General features: G+C 49.8%; 1 protein-coding gene across 2 annotated transcripts in view; it reads right to left on the reverse strand.

The window, feature by feature from the left end:
• Positions 1 to 22,179, reverse strand: part of MYT1 (myelin transcription factor 1) — a gene marked incomplete at both ends in the record, with an annotated part of 69,384 nt that overhangs the window by 34,850 nt on the left and 12,355 nt on the right. The window contains 3 exons of one of the 2 annotated variants that reach the window (XM_080716807.1): positions 3,020 to 3,050; positions 3,990 to 4,044; positions 10,099 to 10,199. In XM_080716807.1, the coding sequence (XP_080572933.1) occupies positions 3,020 to 3,050; positions 3,990 to 4,044; positions 10,099 to 10,199 (187 nt within the window). Of the gene's footprint in view, positions 1 to 3,019; positions 3,051 to 3,989; positions 4,045 to 10,098; positions 10,200 to 22,179 lie in introns of those variants that run through there. The other variant, XM_080716808.1, reaches the window with a different exon arrangement.

The following is a 22,179-nucleotide window of genomic DNA, read 5'->3' on the forward strand; positions in this document are numbered from 1 at the left end:
AACAGGATTGCCATGAGCTCCTATAGCACAGCACATCTTCTTGGGCACTTGGAAAAGAGGTAGGTCAGGCTGACTCATGGGGCCCAATGATACCACCCCCACCTGTGTCTAGACACCCCAACATTTCCAATGTGACTGACCACAGCCTGACAGCAGGTGACTGTGAGGCCAACTGTCCGTGTGGGTTGCATTCGCTGACCACGGCAGCCCTGAGCAGAGTCTGTGGAGCCAGTTGCAAAGACCACAGGCAGGGGCTCTCAGGGTTGCCCCCTTCCCACAGGCCACAGTGGATGCCCTTAATGTGGATTTTCAGCACTTAAAGAGGAAGAAAGACAACAGAGCCTGGGGAGAGAGTGGGAGGGAAGGGCAGGAAGGGCTCTTGCTTTGGCTTCCTCTCTAAACAGGGAAAAGTGCTGCTGCCCCAGCCAGCCCACTGTAAAATACAGCCCACACTTGCTTTCACTCTCTCAAGAACTAGCTTTGAGACTTTTCACAAAAAGCTCCTTGTTGTTGAGGATTTGAGGCTGAGGTCCCAATTAGTCGATTAATGACTGAGTTAATCAGGCAATTAGGCAACAGCTGCCGTGGAGGCCGATGGGTACTGGCACTGCCCCCAAATACTTCACCTGCTCCAATCAACTCTTACACCCAGTGCAGCAGGGTTCTGGTCCCCAGCCAGGTGGGCCAGCACCTTCCGACCTGGCCCAGAAGACGAGGGACCAAACTGTGACCCAAGTGTGTAGAACTGGCAGGCACTCAGAGACAAGAAGCTAAAAGCTCCTAAGACCCAACAGTGAGGGAGCATCAGGCAGAACTGACATAAGACCCAGCTGGGGCAACAGAGGCCACAGACACCAGCCCTGGGCCTCGAGGTTTACACAGTTTATCTATGAGCACATGGGAGTACGCATGGCACCGGCCTGTGTCTGCTGTGCCCCTGTGCTGGGGCCAGGTGCAGGTGATCATCTGGAAAAAGTTTCTGGCCTCCTACCCCTCCTCAACCCACTTTTTTTTTTTTTTTTTTTGGTGGTACTGGGGTTCCTGGAAGCCCTTCTTCCTCCGGGCTACACTCCCAGACCTATTTTATATTTTTGAAACAGGGTCTCTTACGCCAGCGCGGCTGGCTTCGAACCTGCGCGATCCTCCTGTCTCCGCCTCCCAAGCGCGGGGATTACAAGCGTGCGCCACCACGCCCGGCGTCTCAACCCACTTTTGGGACAGACAGACCAAGGTGGCCCCACCCAGCACTCTACACCAAGATTTCTGACTTCCCCAGCCTTGGCTCCCATGTGATGGAGGCTGGGGTCAGAGACAAAGGGAAATAAATCAAATGAGGCAGCAGAGGGCCTGGCTCGTGGTCGGCTCTATCAGGTACCCAAGGCGTCAACCTTGTAGGTCCAAACATGAACCACAGGTGGGAGAGGGGCCAAATACAGCTTGTAACCCATGTTTTGGCTACTACCTTTGGACTGTTACCCCTTCCATCCCTGGGGCTGGCAGAAGGCCCCACGCTCACCTGTTCTCAAAGTGGGAGCTCACCAACCTTTGGCTCAAGGAAGAAGTCCTCCAGCAGAGGAAGGGCTGGCTTTGAAGAATCCTTGGGGGCAGGACTCTATACCTGGAGACAGCCCTGGACAGACTAATGGTGCATCTCAAAGACACTAACTCCAACCCTCCCTCACCCTGGCTTCCAACAGAGCCTCTCTGTGGCCATGTGATAGCTGCTGGCCCTACCAAAATGCCACCCACTCCACAAAAGCCTCTGAGAATCAGAAGCATCGTCATCTCTGCTTCTTCAAGGCTCAGCCCAGCAGAGGTGGCTCTCTCCAGGGAGCCAACCATACTTCAGTGGATGTCTCTTCTGGGACACACGTGGGGGCCCTGAGGAGATTGGACTAGGAATGTTTGTGCCTGGTTTGGCTGAAGTCCTCCTCATGCCTCCTGTCCTTGACCCATAGCAAGGCTTTCAGCAGTCGAGCACAGAACCCAACTCTTTTTTATTTTTTTTATTTATTTATTTATTTATTTTTTATTTATTTTTTTTTTGCAGGTCTGGTGATGGAACCCAGGGGCATTTGACCTCCGAGCTACACCCACTGCCCTATTTTTTCTTTATTTTGAAACCGGGTCTCACTGAGTTGCAGAGGCCTCACTAAGTAGCTGAGGCTGTCCGCCTCACTAAGTAGCTGAGGCTGTCTAGGTTTCAGCCTCCCAAAGGCTGGGATTACAAGCGTGCACCACCACACCTGGCTAGAACCCAGCTCTTCTGGTAGAGCACAGTCCAACCCCAGAGACTCAGTTCGCAATTCACAAAGAGGACAGATATGACACCAGCCCGTGCTTCCAAAAGAATCCCTGAGCCTGCGACTATTGTGTGTGGGTGTCGCAGACCTTGGAGGCTCTGTGGAGTCCTACATCCTGTCTTCAACCTCCAAGTGACAGCCTCAGATGTTGGAGGGACACTGGCTCCCTGCCCCACCTCTACCCAAAATTTAAGGGTGACCTTTGGGTCTTTGTGTTTTCCTGGTTGGTATAAGTCATTTACTCAACCACTGTGGGGTGTAAGATAAGACAGTTCCTGCCCCTTTTGTTCACAGTTCAGTGGGATCTTTACCCCTAAGCAATTACAGGAATAGTGCAGAACTGCCATCTATATCCAGCCTCTGCTAGACTTCAACACACAGACCCCCACATGTATCTTGGGTCCATGAATGCTCAGGATGTGAAAGACCCTATCTATTATCTGTGGCCAAACTAAAGCATTTGTGAGTCACCATAAAGCACCTTGCTGCTGGGTTTGGGGACCTCAGTGACTTTTTAGGTCCTGGGGTGACTAGTACCTGGGTCCCTACCATAAGCCTGGATGCCTTATGGTGGGCCAGGGCAGAACAGAGGAAGACATACTTGAGGTATAGATAGCAGAGACATGCATAGAGAGTAGCAGTGGGGGACACTTGGGCCATCTCCATGGTCACAAGCATATGGGCAATGCCCAGTGCTGGCAGGGAGACTTCCTTACCTGAGTTCTGAACCTGTGGTCTCTGGGGGTCCTGAGTGAGAGAAAGAGAAAAACAGGGAACACTTGTGGGACTTGGAATTTAAAGTCACTTTTCCCTAAGAGCACAAAGCAGGTAAAAGAGCTGAGGCTTGCCAAGGATGGCGCAAGCCCAGTAAGTACTGAGCTGGCCCTCTGGGTGCCCACTCTTCCTGGCCTCCAAGAACTTTCTGATCCTGTAAAGGGAGCTGCTTCCTCAGCCACATGCACTCTCTAGACCCTCTCCTGAAAATTCTGCAGAGTGGATCTGGTTCTCTCTGAGCCTTCAAGGCCCACAACTATATCTCTCTATCCAATTGCAGGTAAATGTTGGCTTTCAACAGGAAGCACAACCCACTAGATCAAGCTGAACAGAGAAGATAGACAGGCCAAGTAGCTGGCCCCTCAGTGATGGGCACTGGCTGCAAAGACAAGCAGGAGTCCAACCTGGGCAGACACTGCATGGGGCACATTAGGAAGCCCCCATGCCAAAGCGGTGAGACTGGCCAAGGGGGGTCCAGTTCTAGCAGAGTGAGCAGGGCCTTGGCCCCTCCTCCCACCCCACTTCCAGTTCCCCCAACATCCTCCCAGTCCCCACAGTAGCAGGAACGCTCTCTGGGAGGGAGGAGGGCTGGTGGCAGAAGGCTGGAGCCCTTGTACCTCCAACAGGAAGTCTCCTAACCAAGCTCTGCTGCCCTTTGCTTAGAGCTGTGTCTGCCCCTCTCCTCTAAGCAGTTCTGTCTGGGCCCAGAGCCTCAGCAGCCCCTTAGGTACTCCCCTGAGGGCGACAGGCTGCAGGGGCCTGAGGCCCCGGGTGCCTAGCATGGGCAAGGGGCCTCCAGGCACCACACATTTGCTATGGGGCTTGTTCTTCAAGGAAAGCTGCTGCAGAGAGCAGCATCAAGGACGTCAGAGAACACAACAGCCAAGGGCAGGATGCCAAGCCGACACTCACCTCGCAGGGCCTTGGACCGTGTGCGGGTTCTCTTGTCATCACTTTCTAGGCTCATCTGTAGGCAAAAAGCAACTGTGGAGTTAACAGGAAGCCCCAGCCAGCACCTCCCAGCCCAGAACCACTGGGGAAAGCCAGCCATTTTCTAGCTCTAGCTTTGACAGTGAAGGTGACTCTGTGACCCAGACTGGCCAGGGGAGGACCAAGGCAGCAGGTGTGAGGGTACAGGAAGACTCCAAGGGGCCAGCTATCCCTTCTGTCCCTCAGAAAGGGGCTGTAGTGACCACTGACCCAGGTCTGTACCTGCCACAAAGCCCAAGTCTGTGGCCTGCCCCACTGAATTCCCATGCGTGTGGATGCTTCATAACACAAGGGATTCCTGCATGACAAACCTGACCGGGAAGGTGCAAGGCACCAAGGCAGGTTGCCCATCACCAATGGAGTGAGTCAGCACAAAATATCCCACAGCCTGGCTTCCCAGGGACCCTTCCTTCCCATTCGACAGAATTATCAATGGCCCTTGCACTCCATGGTCTCCTGTTGGAACCAGCAGCCTGAGGCAGCTCCAACCCGCATATCCTGTGGCCTTGGCCACTGCTACCCTGCCTGAGCAGATAGATCAGTGTTCCCACCCACCTATACTTCCCACACCTGACCGGCTGACCCCCGTAGGGTCTCTGCCCATATCATCGTCCTGCAAAGGGGCCAGCAAGCACCCAGAGAGTAGCAGCCACAGAAATGATGTGCCTGGGGAAGATGCCCCAGAAGCTACAGACTGTCCTGTGACTCAGTGAGGAACCTGGAGAGACAGGTAAGATCCTGGGTGTGCAAAATGGCCCTCTCTTGGGGAGCAAGGCTGGGCAGGGCAGATATATACCCCAGAAGGAGATAGGCTGGCCTGGGCTTCACACCTGCCATAGAAAGGGAGGGGGCAAATCTACACCTGTCCCAACCAGTGCTTGAGGGCTCCATGGGGAGAAGTCACAAAAGAAAGGAATAAGAGAAGCAGGAGTAGGGCCCAAACACCCCTGCCTTAAGTAGGGCTTGAGATCCTAAAAATCAACATGGGACAAATGTTTACAGTACCACCTGGGAAGAAAGAAAAAGGGTTCCCCAATTCATAAGATTAAATTTGCAAAATGTACCTCCCCCATGCAGCAGTATAACATAAAATGATTCATGTGATTTAAGGAAGAAAAATCAAAACCTGAGTAATTTATGCAACCTGTCGGCTCCAGGCTGTGGAGTACAGTGCTATAAGCCAGGCGTTTATTACAGCCTTCCCATAGAACAGAAGACAATTACTATAATTTCTATTTTTAAAGCGGAGGTTCCCTATGGACCACTGGCTCACATTTAAAGTGAGGAGAGGAGCAGGTGTCAAAGGGACTTCATTACATTTATGAGACTTCAAGTGTCAACTGCACTGAGCCTGTGCATGAAGCTTTTTGACATGGTCTCGCAGCGGAGCTGATGCATCCAATTGCCAGGCGCCTACACTCACTGGAATGCAATCTATAGCAGCTTTTTTTTTTTTTTTGTCAGTTTTCCCAAGGAAATTGGCAAGCATTCTGCTAGGTTAGAGTGTGCCTTGGCAATTTGGATTTCCTGCAGATAAATTATTCAAAGAGCAGAGAATAGAGAGGGTTGCAGGGATGCGTAATGGGTGCTGCTTGCAAACTGTGAGCTCCCATTGATGAAGCTAACAGCTGTGGCATTCATTCTGCTGAGCACCTTTCCATTTGTGATTTATCTGCATCAAATGGTCAATAAGCAAAAAGTTCTCTTCAGTGCATGTGGCTTTGATTTTAAGAGGAAAAATCTGGACTATGGGAGAAAAAGCCGGGCTTTTTAATATGAGAATGCGTTTGCTGGAGCTGGATGACTTGTGACCTTGACAACAAGCAGGGGACATGGACCTCTGAGCTCTTTGAACCTAGCAGTAGCATCTGCTGCAGAAATATCTGATGAAACTGTGATGAAATCAGACCTGAGTTCACAGGGTTTCCTTTTCAGAAAAACTCAAGGCACTGCAGAGGTGACCCAGCTGTCTCCTTGCCTTGAAGTCCTGCCACACAAGGTAGCCATGCCCAGGGAAGCCCTGTGCCCAGGGCCACCCAGGCTCACCTACTCAATGGCTTGGAAGCAGCCCCCAGGGCCTCTGTCCCTCACCTCCACACAGGGACAAGACCTGCTCTAAGGCACAGCTCACTGATACAAAAGCAATAAGGCACTTCTCAGTCTCTCACGGATTTATTTTTTTAAAACCCTTCATTTATTCTCACCACAAACCAACCATGTTCCTGTTTTTGCACAGTCCACAGTAACTATATGGCCTCTCACCTTCAGGGTGAAAGGCCCTTTGCCAGGACAGGACAGGCTGGCTCCCCATGCTCAAGGGCAACATTCACTCTGTTTCTCTAATACCAACTTCATTCGGCCTAATATCTCAACAGTTCTGCCTTCTATGGGAAAACTGTGAGAAAGAGAATAATTTATAAGCACAAGCACATCATGTTTTGCCACATCTATTAGCCAGAGAGAGCTGTCTCTCTTCCTTTTGCTCAGCTTGCGCTCCTGGAACTGCACAAAAGTAGTCTCGCTCTAGAGAATGCTTTGGCTTTGTTCTGTTTTGCATTTCCTTTTAATAAAGTCAAGACTGGTTATGTAAGCTCTGTTTAAACATACACAGCTTTCACAATGACCAGCATCCTTTCAGACCATCTATATAGTACCCTTGCCAAAACTGAGTTCCCTAAGTTGGATTTTTATAGGTTCAGGTACCAAAAAACAAATACGGCCTCAAAACATGTAGATGTCTTTTGACTCTGTGCTGGTTTTGAAAAATGTACTCAGGACCAAACGTACAGCCAAAACAAATGACTAGGAGCTAGTCTTAAAGGGAAATGTCTTTCCCTGAGTCACACAAGCCTATGTTGACCTTTAACTTTATCCAGAGGGCACCCCTTCCCAACACGCCTCCAGAGCCTCTCTCTCCTCTCTATCTCTATCTCTATCTCTCTCTTCCTCCTCTCTCCCTTTCTTCTGTATCCTCTCTTTCTCTTTATCATCTCTTCTCTCCCCTCTCGATCTCTTTCCTCTTCTCTCTCTCTCCCTTCTCTCTTTTCTCCTCTCCTCTCCTTTCTTATTTCTCTCTCTCTCTCACTTCTCTCTCTCTTCTCCCCTCTCTCATCTCTCGTATCTCCCCCCTCTCTTTCCCTAACCCGGCCCCAGCCCAGAATGCATCAAACTAGGCCTCCCTGAGGCTTGCAGGTCACTCTGAGGAAGCAGGGTGGTGAGTACCCAGGAGCAAGTACAAAGATGGGAAACCCTGAAGCACTGCAGAGCTGGCTCAAGGCAGCTGCCAGGAAGGTGAGCTGGTCAGTGAGGCCTGAGGGCTCCAGGGCAGATGCCTGGGGAGGTTCTCAGGCCCAAGCACTGGGAGCACCTTGGGTGGCTAGCAGCATTGAATGGTCAGGCCTCTGCCTTCCTCTAGCACCTCCTTCTCATCTCCACCCTGCACCTCCGTCTCTCCTTCCAAGTCCCATTCTTAGTTTGAAATGAGCTCACTCCTGCCACTTGCAGACCTGCCCCGTGCCCTCCCCCCGCCATGATGGGCAGATAGAGGAGGGGTGGATGACTGAGTCAGTGCGTGCATATGGACAGTCAGAACTGTCTCTGAAATCTGGCACTGAGTGGTGGGGAGGCATATCCAGAAAGGGATAAGCAGAGACAGCTGTAGGAACCTAGACTGGGGCTTCTGGGCCTCCTGACACCATGAGAGCCCTTCACTGCAGCCCCGGGCTGACGAGGAGACACGATAGTATTTTGTTTTGTTTTATTTAAAATTTATTCCAACAGCTAGCAAAGCTGGAGTATTAGAGTGGATTCGGGACAATTTTTTAAATCCACAAGATTATGTGGATTACAGTGTGCCTGCAGAAGGCTTGAGCCTTCTGTACTTTTCCTCCCAGAGACACAGTTTGGGGAGGAGTGCAACCAGGGCTTCTGTGTCCTGTGCAGGAAGCCCTGACAGTAAGTAAACTAAACTACACAAGCCAGGTTCCCACCACCAGGGAAGCACTCTACCTGAGGATTCACGGGGAGCCTTAAGCATTAGCCTTCCTCCCTTCCACAAGCATCCCAGCGGGCCCTCAGGGCCATCCCATAAGCTGCACACCTGCATATCCCTCTGGCTTTTCTTTCTTTTGATCATGAGCTCAGCCAGATCAGCCAACAGAGTGAGGCAGAAGTTCAGCCCCCTCAGAAGCCCACACCCTGCTTGCCACTCTGAATCTCTGAGGTGTACACTCCTGCACCCGCCCCTGGTTCCTCGAGGTGATATTTCCGTTCCTTTTGGAGAGACATCCCACTGGGTGTCTGAAATTCTCCTGACATTCTACCCATTGTGTGACCTGATCGGAGCTGAATATACCAGCCTCCTCCTGAGGTACAAAAAGGACACCCTCTTAGGGCATTGCTCAACACGTCTTGCGGGGGGTGTCTCCTGACAGTTCTAAGCATGGGATCTTGGCTCACTTCAACTACAAATTTAAAATTATAGCTATATAATGGACAATCTGATGAAACAGCCCTGCCTGCATCCATCTGTTAAAAATTCTGGCATAGATGAAACTTGGATTCACCAAGGTAGGCTCCATCAACATCAAGTGAGGCAGCCGGAAAGGCTGCACACAGTGGCACCTCCCTGCACAGGTGCCTCTATCCAGCTGGCTTTGCTGCGGGCTCCCACGGAGGCAAGAAGGGCTGGTGATGGCCATGCAATTGACCTCCTCCTCAGATATATGACTCCAGGCATCTACTGTTAGGTGATTTGGGACCCAGATGTTTTACTCTTCCAGACCAAGAAGGGGTTCAAAGAGCCACTATCAATGCCTGCACTTCCCCTAACTTCTCTGAAGGCCCCTTCAGACCAGTTCTGAGCTGTCCACGTGCCTGGTGCTAAACTCAGAAGCAAAGATAGGCTGTGGATGCCTCAACATAGGATTCACCTTCTCCACTCCTCCCAAGCTGGCACCTCATCTCACTTCCCTCCTGTCTTAGCCATCCATCCCCTGAGCTGCCTCTTCTTGGCTTCCTCCGTCATAGATGCCACCTACACCACCTCTTGGTCCTGGGAAATCAGCCTTTCTTCCTTCTGTGGCCATTCCTCGTCTTAGCTTTTGACTCAGAATGATAACTCAGTTTTCATCTGCCCAAAACAGAGGGAAGTTGCATTCAGAACAGTTATGAAGCTTCTGGTGCCAACAGGAGGACTTGAGCATGACCCAGCTATTCACAGCAGTTGCATTTTGAACCAGGGGAAACCTCAGGGCTAGAATAGGGTTCGGGGAGTGAGGCCAAAGACTTAGTGATAAAGATAAATAATATTTTAAGCCGAGCATGGTGGCACACACTTGTAGTTTCAGCATTCAGGAGGCTGAGACCTGAGGATCGCGGTTCACGGACAGCCTCAGTTACTTAGTGAGGCCCTCTGCAACTCAGTGAGACCTGGTTTCAAAACAAAGAATAAAAAATAGGGCAGGGGCTGTAGCTCAGAGGTTGAATGCCCCTGGGTTCCATCACCAGACCCACAAAAAAAAAAAGATAAATAATATTTTAATGCAATATTTTAAAACATCAACAACATAAGAAATTTTAAAAAAAACATAATACCACAATTCTACATAAATGCAAGATCAGTATTTCTTGTGCCTGAGGCTCCAATACAGATATGCAGAACACTGACAACCCAACAGAACCAAAATGAGTGGGGTACTTAGCAAAGTAGCCATAACAGACCTGTTAAAATGATATTCTCATCACCAGATTCAAAAGAAAAATGTTAGGGTATGGTTGCAAATGTCTATAATTCTAGCTACCTAAGAGACTGAAGCAGGAGGATCACAAGCTGGAGGCCAGCCTGGGGAACTTAATAAGATTCTGTCTCAAAATAAAAATGTTAAGGCTTCTTCCTTTAACTTTATAACTAAGTGTCTAGTCCCATTTGCTCTTTGCCCAGTCCGGACTCCGATGCTGGCTGTCCTCTCTGTGCTTCATGCCTGGGAGCCAAGAAGAGGCTGGCTCAGGCAGCCCGGGGCAGAGACCTCACCTTGCTGTGTCTGCCCAGGAGGCGGCTCGAGGTCCTGCAGCTGCTGGCCTTGTCTCCGTGTGTCCACCTCTGGCTCAGCAGCTCATTCCGGAACTCATTTTCTGAAGGTTTAGAAAGATAAGGGATCAGAAAGTAAACCCTGATGAGTGCCAACTCAGCTGGCCCCAGGAGAGGAGGAGAGACTTGGTGTGCTTTTTCACACAGCATTTGTACAACCTTTCATTTCTAGAATCCAGCAGAAAGATGGACAAGACCATGGCCCCACAGCTGCTCCAGAGACAAGAGAAAACCCTCTCTGCTCTGGGAGCCCTCAGGGCACTGCACTGTCATCCCAGGCCTGGCAGCTGCTCTACACTCTGCAGAATGCATTCGGGGTGTGTTAACACCCACAAACAGCTGTTCCTCCCAAGGACCCTGGGCAAAATCAGGTATGACTAATCTTGAGAAAACCTGGCAGTTTGAAAATTATCTGACTAATGAGTAATTACTCAGTTAGAACCAGACCTCTCATTGCCCCCCAGAAGTGCACCCCAGATTTATTGCAAAAAAGGGGGAAAGACATACAGCTACGCTCAACTTCTCTGGAGCCCATCAATCAAGGAAAGCAAGGTCCACCCAATGGCCTCAGGTCAGCCCTGGGCTCCACCCGAGCTCTTTGCCTGTTTTCAGCACCTTTTCTCTTCCTATGTGCTGCTTTCTTCAGGGCCATGCCTCCAGTTAATATTTAATTCTTCACATAAATTCACACATCTGAGCAGAGGCTGAAGGCATCAACTGGACATGACAAAGAAATGCATTGTGTACCTATTCCCTGCACGTCACTCCCTGTTTCCATGACAACCTGCTTTCTACAACTGCGGAGTTTCAAAGGAAGGTCATTAGTAACCAACAATAGAAACAGGAAATGAATATTCCTGCATTCTTCCCTCTGCTTCCCCTTGGAAGTGAGTTTTATTCTGCTGCAGACAGGTCAGGCACACTGTTGTCATAAACATTCTTTCTTCCCTACATTTTTACATGCATCCCCAAATGCTGTGTTTCTCTAGAACCCCATACTCTTGGCCCCAGCCAGCCCTGTGGCTGAGCTGCAGCACCCTCTTGTTGCCTGCAAATGCCCCTGCTCTATTAAAGGGCCTTGCATTTCCTTCAGGAGGCTATACACAGAGGAAATCAGATTTGGTTGGCAAGGAGAGGACATAATGCAAGTTCTTCAAAGGACTTGGCACCTATTGTGTGTGTCTACTAGGCATCTTCTCCCGGAGCCAGGTCAACCATAGGGTGTGGCTGAGGAGGGCTTCAACCTCACTTCCACTAGAGAGCAGCAAGCTGCAGAACCTTTTGCACAGCCCAAGGTCTCTTGACCCCATCTACAATGTGGAGATAAGGTCATCAAAGGTCACGAAGTGCCTCTAAGTGCTGCCAAGCCTGCCTGTAGATCAAGGGACCATAGAGCCTGTGACAGAAAACAGAGCCTAACACTAGGACATCCAGGGCACGGAGCTCTTCGGGCAGATGCTGCCAACAGCATGAGGGGTTTAAAAACAGGACCCTGCTCAGGGCAGGAAAGGCCAGGCAGCTTTCCCCTCTGGGAGAATGAGAGGAAGAATGTGCTTAGAAGATACCAGAAGTAAGCAGACAAGAGCCATGTTGGTTGCACCCACAGAGTAAGCACTTCATATGATGAAGGTGTCCTCCATGCATCTTCCCAACAGTGACAGTGGGGACTGGAAGACACCAGCACCCAAAGTACTCGGGGCTCAGTTTCTGAGCAACCATCCAGGAGGGAAGATGCTGGAAACGCCTGTGCACCAACTGGTTTGCAAGGCTCACACAGGATTTCTTGTTGCAGTGACATCTGCAAACTTGTGGGAGAACTGGGCACAGCTCACTGAAAGCTGGAAGAAAGGAACCAGGGTCTGTGCCACATAGGCTGCCCCAGAAGCCTCTCCCCTGAGCTTCTGCTCTAGGTCTCTCCTGCTTCTCAGAAGCCAGTGGGCATAAGCTGCACACATCTCTGCAAAGGGACCTTCATTTCATGTTTGATAGGAGATAAACCGCTCACTGCTGTTTCTTCACCCTCGCCACTCCTCAGAGTCTGGAAACAACCCATGTGAAATTCTCCATTACTCACACTCCTCATGTTCCTGTCCCTAGGTCAACCTGAGCCCCCATGTCTGCCCAGCCAAGTGGTACAGCCTTAGGATCATTTGCTCCTGCAAGGGGCAACTCCTGCCTCCCAATAGCAACAAGGCTGATGAGCATCTCTGGGCAGGACCAAAGTCTCTGCACCACACTCCTGGGATGCAGAGCACTGTTAACCAAAGCACTAGATACCCATACTCAGACACTCATAATGAGGGCCCTGCTCAACCATGGCACATTCTGCCTTACTTCAGGGAGTTTCTTGGCAGGGACTAAGAGTCACTTCTAGAAGCCCAGAAAAGTGTGGAGCTCTTTGACCATCACTAAGACATGTGGCCAGGTCCTGCTGTCCCCTGGGCTTTGCATGCTCCACCCTAGACAAGACCCTACTGTCTAAAAACCTGTATCTCTGACAGCACTTAGGCCTGTTCACCAACACTACCGACGAGACCTGCAGGACCAAGGGAAGCCCTCAAGGCTGGGGAAAGCCATCCAGCCACCCCTCCAGAAGTGGCACTGCTCCATGGACACCCAGCACTGCAGCCAGGGTACCCCACATCTCACAGAGGTCTGCTCCAGGGGTTACAAAGGCTGTCTGAGACTTAGCAGCTTCATCCATAAGGTGCAGGAGCTACTTGGAGATTGGGGCAGGTACAGGAAGAGCCCTCAACAAGAAATAGATCATTGCTGTATCAACAGCATCTCTGCCTTCCTCATAGAAATATGTCTTGTCCAAACAAGACAAGCCCTTCTTTGAGGTTGCTTGGTCTCTGATGAGTCCATTTGAGTCCTGCTCATTGGTGCAAATAGAGGCCCCCATCCTAAGTACACAAGCCTCTCAGGAGCAGCTCCCAGTGGCCAGGATGGCTACACTAACTGCAACTTGTCAGGGACCTTGTTGCCTTACCTGCTAGATGTGGCCCCAGTGTCTGACCTGTGGTGGTCCCAGTAGTCCCACTGTTAAGGGAATCTGGTGGGCAGATGAGTTCAAAAACGCAGCCAGGAACTGTTCGGTTCAGCCACAAGAAAGGCCAGAGACCCCAGCGCAGGCTGGGAGAGGTCAGAACCAAGCCACTCTCCCAGCTGTTCCTTCTCTTCCTTAAGCTCACCACCCCATAAGCCCAGGTCAGGACCAACATCCCAGGAAGAACTACGATGAAGTGCCAGAACCCAGCCAGGCTGGTCCCAGCAGTGCTGCTGGCCTGCTCCAAGGTATTCCTGTCATCAGATTTGGCATCATGGCCACCCCCAATCACACAACCTCAGGGAGGACCCGTCTTCTCTGGTTCTTCCTGGATAGCCTCAATTCTGGCCAGTCCATTAGGGGAGTGAGTCCCCGTACCCTGGCTAAGAGTCCTGCCACCAAAGACTCCAGCACTGGCAGCCCCCTTCCTCTGGAAAATGTTCTATACCCAAGGCTGAGCAAAAGGCCAAGCAGTGAATGTGGAAATCGAATATTTTTGGCCTTCACTGGGTTTGCATCTCTGGTGGCCACAGGCTGCCCATGGGGCCAGTAGCTCTTGTCAAGTGCCCCATCATGCAAAAAGGAGAGGGAGAGCTCACACATCACTTCTCTCATACAACCCCACCCAACTTTCACTCCGCAAAGGGCCTGGCCTCACCACCACATCAGCAGGATGAATCCACCCCTCAGTCCTCCTCCAACCCCACACGGAGGCCTGCCTCCCAGTTGAGCCCTCTGTCCACTCAGGCTTAAGGTGCTCCTCCTCCTCATTGTTGGTTAACATACCCCAGGGAGACCAGCACAATCCCCATTCTTCTGAAACCTTTAACCATTCATTTCAACTCTTCAACAAGCTTGAGACAGGTACATTTATAAAGCACAGTCTGTCTGGACCCCATTCCTCTCCCCTCCACTCCCTTCCCAATCAGCCTCCACCCAAATGGTTCCATGTTGTGTCCACGTGCGCAGTGTGACCCCGAACCTCCTCTCCTGGCCTCTAGGCAGCCTTCTCCTGCTCCACCTGATTTCAACAGCCTGCTTCACTCCGACCCCTTCTCTGCCTACAAAACCTGCTTCTCCTGTGCTGGGCTATTTCTCTCTTCTTCCCTGCCAAGGCCTGCCTGTACTGCTTTCTAAATCACCAGAATATGAACACTTCAGACCTGCTATTTTATTGTGTTTGCAAAAACTGAAAACCCAATTCTAAAATTCATATGGCAATTCAGGAAACATAGAATAGTCGAACAATCCTGAAGAACAAAGGTGGGTGTTTAACACTTTCCAGTTTCCAAACTTACCACCAAACTCCAGTAATCAAGACAACGCAATACTGCCATAGGATGGACACATAGATAAATGGGATAACTTGAGAGTCCAAAAATAACCCCTCACATTTGTGGTCAATTGATTTTCAACAATGGTATCAAGACAATTAAACAGAAAAGACTAGTCTTTTAAAAAAAAAAAAAAAGTGCTGAGACAACTAGCCATCCAAAAGAATGAAGTCGGACCCCCCCACACATACCACACACAAAAACTAAAACTCATGGTGGATCACACATCTAAAATAAGACCCAAAACTCTCTAAAAACACAGTAACAAACCTCCTGTCTTAGATATGACACCAAAACACAAGCCACAAGCCATAATAACGAAAGATAGATTGATATACATGTGTGTGTATGTTACTGGGAATTGAAGGCGCATTCCACCTCCGAGCTACACCCCCATCCCTGTATTTTATTTTTTTATTTTGAAACAGGGTCTCACTAAGTTGAAAGGGCCTCACTAAGTAGCTGATGCTGGCCATGAACCTGTGATCCTCCTGTCTCAGCCTCCCACATATTAGGATTAAAAGAGTGCACCCCCATGCCTGGCTGATTGATATACATTTGACTTCATCAAATTTTAAAACTTTTGTACTTCAAATAGTACCACAATAAGGTAAAAATAATCTACAAACTGGATATGGTGGTGCACATTTGTAACCCCAGGACCTGGGAAGCTGAGATAGGAAGATCGTAGGTTCGTGGCCAGCCTCAGCTACTTGGAGAGGCCCTCTGCAACTTAGTATGACCCTGTTTCAAAATAAAATAAAAATAGGGCTGGGGATGTAGCTCAGAGGTAGAATACCCTTGGGTTAAATCCCCAGTACCTCAAAAAATACAACCTACAGACTGGGAAAAATATTTGCAAGTCATAAAATCATAATTCTGACAAGGGCCTGGACTCGGAATAAAGAACTCTTACAATTTCACAATAAGACAAATATCCCAGTCTAAAATTGGGCAATGGACATGAACAAATAATTCTCCAGAGACAACATACAAACAGCCAATAAATACATGAAAAGATGTTCAACATCTTGGCATTAGGGAAATGCAAATCAAAACCATGAGATAACATTTCACACCCACTAAAATGTTTATGACAAATTTAAAACAGATAATAACAAGTGTGGGTAAAGATGTGGAGAAACTGGAACCCTCAGACATTGCTAATATTAATATAAAATAGCACAGCCACTGAGAAAAACAATCTGGCAATTCCTCAAATTTAACATTAAACACAGAGCCACCATCTGCCCCAGCAACTCCCCGCCTAGACATCTACCCAGGAGAAATGAAAACAAGTTCACACAAAGGCTTGTCCACAACTATTTATAGCAACTTTATTCATACTAGCCAAAAAGCGGAAAAACCCAAATGTCCATCAACTTCTGAATGGGAAATACAAAATACAATTATATAGTAGTTGGTAATAAAAATAAATGAATCCCTCAAATATGCCACAGTGTGAGTGAACCTTAAAAACATTATGATTGGCAAAAGACATCAAACGCAGAAGACCACTTAAGGTACAAGTCCAAATGAAAGCAAGGTCCAGGAAAGGCAAATCCACAGATTCAGAAAGCAGACCTCTGGTTGCTGAGGATGGGCAGGGCAGTGGGGGACACGTGATGGAGAGTGACTGCCAGTGGGGAGGGCTTCCTCTCTGGGATGACTGAAATGTTCCAAAATTGGATTGTTGGTGATGCTGGAACCATTGAATTGTACACTTCTAATAAGAAAACTCTATGACACATAAATTATATTTCAATAAGACCATTTAAAAAGCCAGTGGCATGTGTGAGGAACCTGAGTAAAAGTTACACACAGATTATTTCAGACACAGCCCCTCATCGCAGAAGATGTTCTCACGTATGTCCACTGATTTTCAAAACTGGTGCCAAGATAATTTAATAGAAAGGAATAGTCTTTTCAATAAATGTGCTGGGATAACAGGACATCCTAAAGAATGAAGCTGGATCCTTCCCATACCACTCGCACAGATTAACCGCTGCCTCAACTTCCCTGGCCAGGGAAGGCTGGGATGGGGACAGAGCAGAAAAGGTTATAGCAGTGAGATGGGGTGGGCCATGGAGAGCAGGTGAGGCCACTCAGACCCCCAACACTGCTTAGGGCAGCTGAGGTTGCCCAGTCAGCATGGCCAAGAAAAGAAAGCTGCTTTGAGCAGCCAGGAGGCCTCACAACCAGACGGCTCGGACGCACCCCCACCTCTGACAGCACCAGGCCAGGGTGGGTCCGCAGCTTCCCTGCAGCCATGCCAGTGTGCAGCAATCCCACTACTGACCGACCCACACATACACCAATTCTATCACCCCTGTCCACAGAAGCCTGCTGTCCTGAAAATACTCAGCCTCCTTATCCTTCATCATTCCTTCCATGGAGTAAAATTTTAAAAGGCCAAGCCCTGGGTTGAGGTAAACTCACATCTTGCCATTTGAAAGGAGAAAGATTTCCTAACTTTCATCTCAATCCCCACCTTTTTCTCCTTGCTGCTGCCTAGGTTCAAAGAAAAAGAGGAAGGAGGGGTCACAATGAACATGGAGGGCTAATATGAAGACCCACAACCAAGCACAGGTTACAGCAGGCGTACAGGGCAGTACAGCCCAGAATACCACTCTCTGACCCAGAGAAGCTCTGCTGTCCAAGGTGCTGAGGTCCAGATGTGGGAGGCCAGGACATAAACACACAGATGTGGAAGACACAGACCACATCCCGACCCACAGCACCTGGGCGAGGGGAGGTAGCCAGGCCCAGCATCTCTTGGAATTCAACATGAGACTCCTGCCTGAAACAATGGATGGGAGAGTACCTGTCCAAGAAGCTCTTCCATCCCCTTGTAGACGGTGGCGTGGCTGCAACACAGATAGGCTGGGGGAGGGGGCTAAACACAGACTGCCCAGGACAAGGCTGACCTAGGCAGAGATGGGTTGCTTGGGGAGGCTTAGTGCCACGATGATCTGTCTTTCCCAATCTGGAAATAAGTTATAAAACCAAAATGAGAAACCCAGTGGAAGAACAAGGAGGGGTGAAGAGCAAACATCTGACCCTGACCTGGGAGCTCCAGAAAGAGAACCAAGAAAATAGGAGGGAAGCATATGAGTTCAATAATAAAAGGTGATTCCCCAGAACTTAAAGAAATTAGACTTTGAGATCAAAAGACTCATTAAATACCTAGCACAGCCAGACAGGGTGGTGCGTGCCTGAAATCCCAGTACTTGGGAGGCTGAGCCAGGACAATTACAGGTTCACAGTCAGTCTCAGCAATTTAGTGACAATCTCAGCAACTTGGTGAGACCCTGTTTCCAAATAAAAATAATATTGGGTTGGGGATGTAGCCTAGAGATAGAATGCCCCAGGGTTCAATCCCCAGTACCAACAACAACAAAATGCCCAGCACAGTAACGTTCTAAAACACCAAGCAAGTCGGGAGTGATGGCACACGCTTGTAATCCCCACGCTTGGGAGGTGGAAACAGGAGGATCACACAGGTTCGAAGCCAGCTGCGCTGGCTTAAGAGACCCTGTTTCCAAATTTTAAAAAGTATAAAAATAGGTCTGGGAGTATAACCCAGAGGAGAAAGGTCACAAAGGAACCCAAGAGGAGACTGCAGCATGAAGCAGAGACCTCAAAGAAAGACCTTCCAAGCCCAGAGGCTAGTTTTCAGCAGCCCTGCACACCCTCCTCGATGATAAAATGTTAACCAAGGGAAACGGGAGGGTAGAAACACTTCCACATATACACTTCCTCAAAGTTGCTCACTGGACAGACACTAACGAAAGAGGCGGTGGATAACCATTCATGAGAGAAACAAAGGTTTGTATATGGAAGTGTTCTGGCATATGCTCCTTGGCCCAGCAGTGGAAAGAAATAAAAGAAGGAAAGGAGGAAGGGAGGGAGGGAAGGAAAGAAGGAGGGAGAAGGAGGGAAGAAAGGGAGGAAGGGAAGGAGAAAGGGAGGGAGGGAGGAAGGGAGGGAGGGAGAAAGGAAGGAAGGGAAGCAGGGAGGGAGGAAGAAAGGAAGAAAAGCAGGGGAAAAGGGAGGGAGGGAAGAAGGGAGAAAGGAAGGAAGGGAAGCAGGGAGGGAGGAAGGAAAGAAGAGGAAAAGGGAGGGAGGGAAGAAGGAAGGGAGGGAGAAAGGAAAAAAGTGAGGGAGGGAGGAAGGAAAGGAGGGAGAAGGAGGGAAGAAAGGCAGGGAAGGAGGAAGAATGGGAGGGAGGGAGAAAGGAAGGAAGGGAAGCAGGAAGGGAGGAAGGAAGGAAGGAAAGAAGGGAAAAAGTGAGGGAGGGAAAAAGGGAGGGAGGGAGAAAGGAAGGAAGAGAAGCAGGGAGGGAGGAAGAAAGGAAAAAAGGGAAGAAGGGAGTAAGGGAAGGAAGAGAAGAAGGGAGGAAGGAGGAAGGAAGGGAAGAAGGGGAGGGAGGAAGGAAGAGAGGAAGTGATGGAGGGAAGAAGGAAGGAGGGAGGGAGAAAGGGACAAAAGGAAGGAGGGAGGGAGGAAGGAAGGAAGAAAGGAAAGAAGGGAAGGAAGGAGGGAGGGAAGGAGGGAGGAATGAGGGGAAGAAGGAAGGGAGGGAGAAAGGGAGAGAGAGAGGGAGGGAGGGAAGGAAGAAGGGCAGGAGGAAGGAAGGGAGGAAGGAAAGAAGGAAAGAAAGAAGGGAAGAAAGGAAAGAAGGGAAGGAGAAAGGAAGGAAAGGGAGGAAGAGAGATGACATTAAATACTACAAAGGAAGCAATAGGCCACTGTGGTCAAAAGCAGCAGAAGAATCCCACCCTGAAGCTATAGGGGCTGACCATCCACACAGCACTCAGGACCACCCTGGCTCAGAATCAAGCACCCAACGATTCTGGGGAAACTGGGTTGGGAGGTTCCCTGGTGCCAGAGCCCGAGCAGGACAGAAAGGTACCTTACAGATTGTGGCCTGTCCCACACACAGCAGGCTCCAGTGAGGAGGGGACCACAGGGTCAGTGATTCTGTGCAGTAAGGAGGGTGGTGGTGCAGGGAGCAGGCAGATCAAATATGTCAAGGGTGATGGAAGCCAGGCTTCTCAGTGTGGGAGGAGGAACTCTGGAGAGACTCTATAAAGAGTCACAGTGTGAATGCATGGTTTCAAAGGTCACGGAGAGATGGAGAGGCCAACACAAACCAGGCACAGAACACGTGCAGTGCGTGTGTGTCTGTGTGCACACAGACTGCGTCCACATATACAGGCAGCATGTGCTGTGTGTATGCATAGGAGTATGTCCATGAGTACACACAGTGTGCATCCGTGTGTACCTGCAGCACGTGTCTAAGTGTACATGCAGCGTGTATTTGGGCCTGTATGAATGCAGTGTATGTGTCCATGTGTACATGCCTATCTCCTCTCAGCCCCACAGCTAAGAAGTGCTCAGTACTGTGTTGCAAGCTGGCCTCCACTTTCCAATACAAGACTCCAGGAAGGGAAGGAGAACAGGAGGACGGGTATGGACAAGAGGAGCACACAGCTGCCACTGGCCAGTCAGGAGCAATTGGAGCAACACAGAAAGCCTGACAGCCACTGGGCAAAGTAAGAGATCGTGAGTCTAAACACATTTCCTTAAAAATGGGCACATGGAGTTCTTGATAAGAAAGAGACATCTCCAAAGTTTCAAAGTACTTCCTTACTTCCTCTCAAAATTCTTAGCAAAGGGAAAGAGTAGCTAGCACTGCAGGCACCTGGCAGGCCATCTCTCTCAAAAGAAAGGAACTGGGACAGTGGCAGAAAGTACAGGGCAGAAAGCCTTGCACATGAGTGTTCCCATGTAACCCAAATCCCGTCACAGACACGCCCAACAAGCCCAAACAGGAGGACACTCGCCAAAAACCTAGCCAGTGCTCTTTAAGAAGCTCAAGGTCCTGAAAGACAGGGAATAGCCTCTTCTAGACTGGCAAACTGCAGGACCCATCTTCAAAAGGCCTGAGGACCCAGCATGTAAAGATGGGGGTCCTCATCCACCCCAACATTCTGGGTACTGGCAGCTCATCAGAAAGCATGCTCTCAAGTGATTCAGGAGAGACAGTTTTGCCCTGTATAGGAAACTTTCTGTTGGTTTGAGGTTGTTTCCAAAAAATATTTTTTTAAGTAATAGGGATGAGGGGAGTTATTTAAGTCAATGGAGGCCTCAGTGGGAGGAAAAATGGAAAGAGGGCTTTGGGAGAAGGGGGGAGGGTCCTCAGGCCTCTCCTCCTAGGCTGTCATACCACACATCCTGTAGGGAGCACAAGTGGAGCCCCAGGCTGGAGCCTCCCCCAGCTGGAGCCCGTCCCAGCCCGGGGTGTGCAGCTGCAGCAGGGGTTCTGTCCCTGGGTTTGGGGTCCAAGGCAGTGCTGGTGCCCCTCCCTGTTGAAACAGCTTTTGGCAGGAAACACAAATAGGACAGAGGGGGAAATAAGGGCAAGACTTGTTCTTTTTCTTTCCTTTTTGTTTAAGCTAGAATCCAGAGAGAAGTAGAATGAAGACTTGCTGAGTGTAGCAGACAGACCTGCTTTTGCTGAGTTTAGGTGAAAACGAGAGGAGAGAGAGGTGGGGGCAGGGAAGTGGGCAATTCTATAGCTTTGCACATTTCTCTCATTATTTCACTTCTAAATCAGCCTTGCTGGTACTTTCTCTATTCAATAAAAGCCAAATGCAAGCCATATCCCTTAATCTCTCCAACAGCAGCTCACTGCTGAGAAAATAATACAGATGTAACTTCCAGCATCATACACTCTCCTTTCCATTTATATGCAAATAGTGACCTTTCACCCAGGCTGTCTCAAAGAAGTATTTTCTTAAAAATGCAAATAGCATGTTGCAGGCAGTTAATGTGGCTGAGTCTTTCTTATATTATTATCATTATTTCTTTTAACCTTACCAGTGCTGCAAAAACAACAGCTAAACTGCTTGGCAGTAATAATGACTTTCCAAACCAAATCACAGGACGAGCTCTCCAGGCGGCCTGTCAGCCAAGGCTGCCAGCAGGGGCGGAGGTGTCCGTCCTCAAGCAGCAGTGTGGGAGGACAGACTGGGTCACAAGCTTGGGCCTGGCTCAGCTGAGCCCAGCCCGTGGCCAGGCCTCACAGCCCAACCAGGCACCCAGACCAGGACTGCGCAAACCTAGTCTATGCAGATGTAGACAGGGCTTCTCTTCTGGGACAAGAGCATCCTCAGACCCAAGTAGAATTCAATACTCAGCCATGCGTTCAGCTGCCTGACACCACCCTAGAACACTCTCAGAGCCCCAGGGGGCTGCACCTGCACCCACCCCAGGACAAGGAGCCGAAGGGCTGGTTCCAGAAAGGGAACCAGTAGTGGGACAGGAGGAAAGGTGCTGAAAGAAAAGCCAGGGAAGAAGAGACAGACAGCCTGAAACAGAGATGCCTGGTGGCTTCCTCCCAGCTCTAACCCTCTCGTGGCCAGGCCAGCTCACAGGAGGGCTAGGCCCAGGGAAGGCACCCACTCTACCAGCTGTATCACCTGCTGCTCCCCCAGGGCAGACCTGGCCTGTGTCAGAAAAGTGGGTGGCTGGATGGCCAGGCTGACCATCAGCCCTGCCTCATAGACCACAACCAGAGATACCTTTTCAGACCAGGCACAACTGGACTTGGGCTGTGTGAATTCCAGGGTGTGG

The sequence above is a fragment of the Muscardinus avellanarius genome (assembly GCF_963383645.1).
Source record: "Muscardinus avellanarius genome assembly, chromosome: 19".
In the NCBI taxonomy this organism is placed as follows: Eukaryota; Metazoa; Chordata; class Mammalia; order Rodentia; family Gliridae; genus Muscardinus; species Muscardinus avellanarius.